At 45.1% G+C, this 7,071-nt stretch overlaps 1 protein-coding gene across 1 annotated transcript in view; it reads right to left on the bottom strand.

Moving 5' to 3' along the window:
* The window catches only part of PRPF19 (pre-mRNA processing factor 19), a 220,285-nt gene that overhangs the window by 119,705 nt on the left and 93,509 nt on the right, over nt 1–7,071 (bottom strand). The window contains exon 10 of the mRNA XM_018571734.1: nt 5,213–5,322. Coding sequence (XP_018427236.1) covers nt 5,213–5,322 — 110 coding nt within the window. The remainder of the gene's footprint in view (nt 1–5,212; nt 5,323–7,071) is intronic.

The following is a 7,071-nucleotide window of genomic DNA, read 5'->3' as shown; positions in this document are numbered from 1 at the left end:
GAGACCTGCTGTCTCTCCCATCAAAAGATCGTGTTCGTAGCGTGGACCGAGCGGTTGCCGAAACCCAGAACTGGTGTTCCTAGTGATCTCAGACCGGAACTACGTCGGGCCGGAAGTGTGCAAAAAAAGTCACTTCCACCCATCGGTCCTTTCCAACGGTCGCACTGCTCCGGTCTCCACGAGGGGATGCCACGATGAAGAGATATCGCAGTAGGGGGGAGTCCACTGCACCAGTAGGATAGTTGCCTAGCACAAACTTTTGCACGAAACCTCAGGCATATATAAATAAATTTATGGACAGATGGGGACTGCCCTGAAAGCCCCCGACCTGAGTACCTCAGGTCCACTGACCCTATATGCAGTACTCCATGATGAGGGAAGCCCCTGCTCACTAGCATGAAGGCCTAGCTAGAAACAAAAATGTTTTATAATGTCCTGCTTGGCCGGAGGAAACACAAAATAACTGAGGTATGAAAGGCTGGTGCTATTTTTATTAGGTGTGGGGGATGTGTTTCCTGTTCCGGTGGGAGGAGCCTATCTCTCCGATGTTGTCCTGGAAGGTGACTAGAGAGAAACCTAAGTTAGGTACCTGGTAACTTATTTTCCAGGAATCGTCCAGGGCAGCCTCTGAGAGATGGGATCCTCCCACCCGAAACAGGAAACACATCATCCACAATTAGAATAAAAAGGGCAGTCCCTCCTAACCATCTCAGTATTATCATAGAACCGAAGGCCGGAAAGGACCACCAGGCAGTAACAATGAAAATCATGTTGAAACACACCACTCAATAAGCAGGAATCCATGCTGTCCTGGACGATTCCTGGAAAATAAGTTTAAAACATTCTTGGAGCTCCTCAAGGAGTGACAGAAGTCCAAGTAGTACCAGAGAAACCTACTAAAGCCTTGTTAGATTTAGAAGCCAACTTCCATCCTATGGATGAAACAGGATACAAAGAGGGACGCCAACCCTCTATTGATATACATGCCAAAATATACCACGAGTGTGGCTGTACACACTCGGTTATCACCTGGCTAAGATACCATGGATTAAGGCCTCTCAGGAAGGAAGGCGTACATACATACCTATGTGTACACTCACACCCAGACACCAAGAAGGTGCATAGCTGTTTGAGATTTGTCTAGGAGAGCTGTACTTAGGCTCTTGATCAAAGCCTGTCAATTCCAGGACTTCTGACCTTTACAGAACCCAAGGGCTCACTGGGTAAGTAAGTTCTACCCAGCCAGTTAACCCCTACGTTTAAAAATGTATTTGATCATTCCCAGATTTTTGAGTTGTTTGCGCCAACGAATGCACTCACAATCTCAAGAGTTAAAACATAGGAATTTGTCAAGTGGCAACCAATATTAACATGGTGTTTACCCCTTCATTACATGTGCTCTCAGCACCCTGTCTTTCCCACAAAGAAAAACAGTGCAGCAGTTTTGTAGACATTACTGGGCCTGACCTGTACTGCAAAGTGCCATGAGGCAAGACGAAGCAACTGTGAGATCAAACAAAGTCACGTGGCTGGCCTATGATCCTAAGGTTTGACACTCCTCCAATACTATAGGCAGAATAGGGAAGATTATGTATGTAGAAAACCCAAGCAGGTCGTCACTTCGACATACTGACCTGTTGGGAGTAAAAACACCCGCCCATCCCTAAACGATGCCTAGATTATATGGGTGGAGGCACAACCAAAACCCTGAAGTATGTAGCCTGTCTGTGCAGTGATCTGGTTTATCATGCCTTGTCTATCTGCTGCATTCAGGTGTGTGCTCAGAATAGTTTCAAATCACACCTCCGTGCTTGATTCCAGTGCTCCACAAAAATAATCTGACTTGCAACACACTGCTTTTGATTGTACCAAATAAAATCTCTCTAAATCGTGTGCCTGAGCATGCAAAATGCCTTCTGATTTTAGAGAGCAGCCAGTATTCCTGCGCCATTCCTACGCAGGGCGAATACAACCTTGCCATCCTCCCAGATATAAGGCCGATTCTCTTGTGTGAAATCGAAGAGAATGAAAAAACACTAAACCGACCACCTGAAGCCATGCTTGGGGTGGATACCTGGGAAAAAGCTATGCCCCATTGAAGACCTCTAACGGAACATATGCTATTCGTTCATCTCAGCACCCTGTCCTTATTCCAGTGGGATAAAGTTATAGCACATCCGCTTACCTGTTCGGTTTTAACCCTCAAGGGGAAAAAAAAGGGCCTCCAGAGGTAAGGAAAAACCAATATATATACAGTGCTGCCCAAGAGGTAGGAACCCCAAGAATGTCTGGAGTTGTCCACCAGCGCTGTTTAGAATGGTCAATCACCTGTGTAGCCAATCCACCCAGGTGAATTGAAATTCTCTGGACAAAACCTCCCTAGTCACGATATAACCCTATTACTTCTGCCAAAGGTAGCACAGGCTTCAGCTATAGTATAGAATGCTGTACAAGGATCTCTATGCGTTGGTTCTCATCACAGCAACAGGGCTATGGTATACCCAATTATTTGACTATTCGTCGTATGCCGAATACATAGAGCCTTTCTGGTTTAATGCTGGAGGGAAATCAATGCTTTCATTGTACAGGGCAAAATATAAAAGGTGCCCATACACTGCACGATTCTCGTATGAGAATCGTGGGAAATCCCCCGATCGTACGATAATCGTACAGTGTATGTAAAGCGAGCGACCGTTCCTACCGTACGGTCGCACGTCTTCCGTCGAACCAGCATGCTAGAAAACCCGCCGGGAATCGTACGATTCTCGGCGAGTAGATGGCCTGTTGGTTTGACAACTGCCGAACGGGCCAGTGTACGCACGCGCACACTGCCCGTTTGCAGTCATCGTAAGCCCGCCCCTCATTACAGTCATCGTAAGCCCACCCCTCTGGGGGGCGGGCTTGCGATGATCGCAAGTACGATCTGCCTGTCTAAGATGGGCAGATCGTACAATTTTTTAAAGTACTTTACAACCCTCGCAAGACAAAAGTCTTGCGAGGGTTGTAAAGTGTATGGGCACCTTAAAAGGTGCAATCCCATGTCAGGTATCGCCCAGCTTGTCTGGAGATTATCCCCAGTGCATACAGCAAGGTCATCCACCTGTGGAGCAGCCCCCACCCAGGTGACAAACAAGACTTTTGCAACATAGGGAAAAAAACATATCCGTGCAGCCTAATTAGCAGTAATCGCTCCAGATTGACTGGAGGTTACCACTTGTGCAGACAGCAAGGTCATTCACCTGTGCAGCCCTCACCCCCAGGTAAAATGGCCTATCTGCAAAGCCTGTAAATGGCACCTTTGTCTGCCTCTCCAGGTAAAATAGGGTGATTCAGTCGCCACCCCAATACCTCCATCTGCCCAGTACATTGTCTTCAGGCATAAGAACATGACTGAGCCCCCCCAAAGCACACCGCAATACCTCCACCAGAGTGTTGGCCCTGCAGTCTCAGGATTTCTATTACACTGACGCTGCAAGGAATACCTTCCAGTACAAGGTGTACATTAGAGGGGAGAGTGCAGCCAAAGTCCAGAGAAAGAAGGTGAACAGCCAGGCTGTCCTAAATAAGATACTGCCAGGATACATCCCCAGTAACTGGGGAGCCAGATGTGGATTGTCGACAAGGCACAGTATTCGTGTCCTGCTGTGATCCAGCTCTACTGCCGCCAGAGAGCCCATCAGGTCACCCGTCAATTCCTTTAGCAGGACACTCCGGGGGACTCCATCTAGAGACACTACGCCAGCGAGGATGGTTGCCATCTCCTTCCATTATCGAGGGGAACCTCTGGGCAAACATTTTTTGTAAGGACTCTGGGGGAATCAGTCCTGTGCATGAGACCCTACAAGTCCACTGTCCTGCGAGTGAGAGCCGCATGCCTCAGGAGGCCCCTGCTACCTAGCACGATGGGCCTGGAGTAAAATAACGAACGTTGTGATACTCCTGTTCGGCCGGAGGAAACACAAAATACTGGAGGTGGTTAGGAGGGACCGCCCTTTTTATTCTAATTGTGGATGATGTGTTGCCTGTTTCAGGTGGGAGGATCCCATCACTCAGAGGCTGCCCTGGACGATGACTGGGGAAATACATTAAAGCCATTTGGACTGCAATATATAAGCTTCAGTAATTTGGTCATGTTGGCACACAGTTCACGAAAGCTGGCTGTATGAATTTCATTCACTTTTTTTCATATGCTTAATTCTCCGTGTAGTACATAACTCCATATACCTGTGTTATAACATGATGCCATCTTCCTGTAGCTCTTTCCATGTTAATGCACTGACCCAAGCTAAGAATTTACATTTTAATGTGGACTAATTGTCATGTTCTTACAGACTTCTATTATGGATGTATGGGATTAATGCTGCAGGTTTGCATTTGTGCACCAACCAAGACACTATAATTATTAGAGTTCAGTTTCCTGACAAACACCAGGGAAATTGCCAACATGTGTGCATGAATGCATTACACACGAGAAGAAAGTTAAGAGTAGAAATATAAAAGTGCATTGATCATGTGGTGGAATTTCTAACACTCACCACAAAAATGGTAGAGAGATATCCCAAGTGGTATTATATAGCAGGGCTCAAAATTTCCACTCGCCTGCTCGCATTTGGCGAGTGGAAATGCAGTGCAGGCGAGTGGAAATTCCTGTCAGGTTTGAGGTCGCAGATCGTGGCAACTGGTGGCAAGTAACTCTTAAAGCCTGGCTAGTAGCTCAGGACTTGAAATTTTGACCCCTGTTATATAGTATTTATGTAGTGTGACAGATTGTGTCCTCATTGACTGTGTGTACAACATTCATAAATAAAAGAACAATTTCCCTGTTAATTTTATACATAAGGGTCTGCCTCTACAGTTAATAATCGAGCATGGCCTTTATCCACTTCTCTATCCAGTTTTCCTTCCCCAATGTACGGTTATGTATCACCATGCGATCACGCAAACGAACTACGAATGTTTCTCAACACCTTTGTGGCTGTGGGGTTGATCCCAAGTATGTTTCAGTTCTCGCCCCTTCTCTACTATGAAGTTACCGAGTCTGGCTACTATGCGCCAATAAATTAGTACAATCCATTTAGGCAGAGGATTCTGGCCATAACATTTCTGAAATATTTGTTAAGAAATAAAAAAAAATATAAACGGTCTCTGTCCAGGAAGTTCTGTGAAGGAACGACACTAGACTAAAGTAGGTAAGAACATATTAGAAACAAACCTGTGAGGGATGGAACACAACACTAGTGACTTTCTTGGTATGCCCTTTCAGAGTTGCAAGGATCTGCTGTGACTGGGAATCAAACACCACCACACTCTTGTCTGCACCACCTGTTCGAGTGAAAAAGAGTTTTAAAAGTCACCTGCAAACCTACGACAAGAAATGTTAACATTTTGAATGCAAACAACTACATTTTCTATAACTGTACTATTCACTTTTATGCTAGGTTTAGAGAATGCAGTATTATTTTTTTCCTCTGAGATACAGTATATATACAGTCATGTGAAAAAGAAAGTACACCCGCTTTGCATTCCATAGTTTTACATATCAGAACATAAAATAAACCATCTGGTCCTTAGCAGGCCTAAAATTCGGTAAATGCAACCACAGATGAATAACACATGACATATTATACTGTGTCTTTATTTTACAAACAAAGCCAAAATGGAGTACACCCTTACTGATTCCAGTGGAATTAAGACGCTAAGAAAAGCCAGGCGCTGCTAATCAAATGCCCTTGATTAATTGATCATCAGCAAGTGTAACCATTTCTATAAAAGCTTAAAAGCTGAAGTTTTATCACTTTGCATTCAGTTATGTGTTAACACAATGCCAAGGAGGAAAGACAGCAGCAATGATCTTAGAGAGGCAGTTGGTGCTGCCCACCAATCTGGAAGGGTTAAAAGGCCATTTCCAAACAAATTAAAGTCAATCACTCCACAGTGAGGAAGATAATTCCAACGAGGAAAACAATAAAGACAGTTGCCAATCTGCCCTGGAGTGGATGTCCAAGAAAATGCATGCCAAGGTCAGACCGTGAGTTACCTCACAGACTCTACAGGCCTCATGTTAAAGTTCATGACAATACAATTATAAATTGTTAAAATATTTAACAAATAAGGTTTGTTTGGAAGGGATGCATAGAGAAAGTCTCTTGTCTCTTCCCCTACGCGCATGGGAACAGAAACACAAGTCTGGTGCACCTACGCACAAAAACTCATCGTCGTTGAGGTCGCAGCATTTCTTACCTAATGGTAAGTTCATGTATTGTTACCTATTAGAGTTTTATTCATCATACTCGCCTACTCATCCATTTACTCCTGACTACACACTGACACTCTGGATATCCGACCAGAAGTGCTGGCACCTCACCACACAGCACCATCTTCCCGATAGCCTTGATCCAGAGACGCAACTAACTTAGATGATCCAAAGGTCATGACATCACCTGTGGGCCATCCATCTCATCACACGTGAGTGTCCATCTCTCCCTTCCACCCACCTTCACCTGATCCACCTATCCTGCCTCACCTACACCCATTGTTCATCCAAGCGGTCCCAGAACCCAACACACCATCTCCCCCCACCCAGCCAGATCCCCACCTGCTAGACAGGTACAAGTCAGTTTGAGCTCTTCCCTTCCCACCAGTCTGGTGACGTCGATGTCCGTGACGTCACCGGACTCTTCCCCCCTTCGTTAGCCGACGGAGCAACCTGGGCCGGTGAGTTTGCCCAAGAAACTTTCTAAATGAGCCCCAGCCAAGGCATTGGCCTATACACATACAGCAATTAAGTAATACATTGAACTCGGATCACACTCATCCAGCACGTTATTATTCCGAGTTGCCCCACTCAAGCGGCGGCCATATTGAGTGGGGCAAGTGAGATTAATAACATGCTGAATTAGTGTGATCCTAGTTCATTTTATTACTTCATTGCTGTGCTGTATGTGTACAGGCCAATGTAGTTGGATCTGTATGTGCGTTATAATTAATCGAAATTAATCGATTAAAAAAAAATTCAATTAATCGAACAGGAAAATTTTAATCATTACCAGCCCTAATATATATATATATATA

This window comes from Nanorana parkeri, unplaced genomic scaffold, assembly GCF_000935625.1.
Source record: "Nanorana parkeri isolate BGI_ZX_2015 unplaced genomic scaffold, ASM93562v1 scaffold1824, whole genome shotgun sequence".
Classification (NCBI taxonomy): domain Eukaryota; kingdom Metazoa; phylum Chordata; class Amphibia; order Anura; family Dicroglossidae; genus Nanorana; species Nanorana parkeri.
The sequence above is the reverse complement of the archived record's forward strand: the minus strand, read 5'-3'. Positions and strand labels throughout refer to the sequence as shown.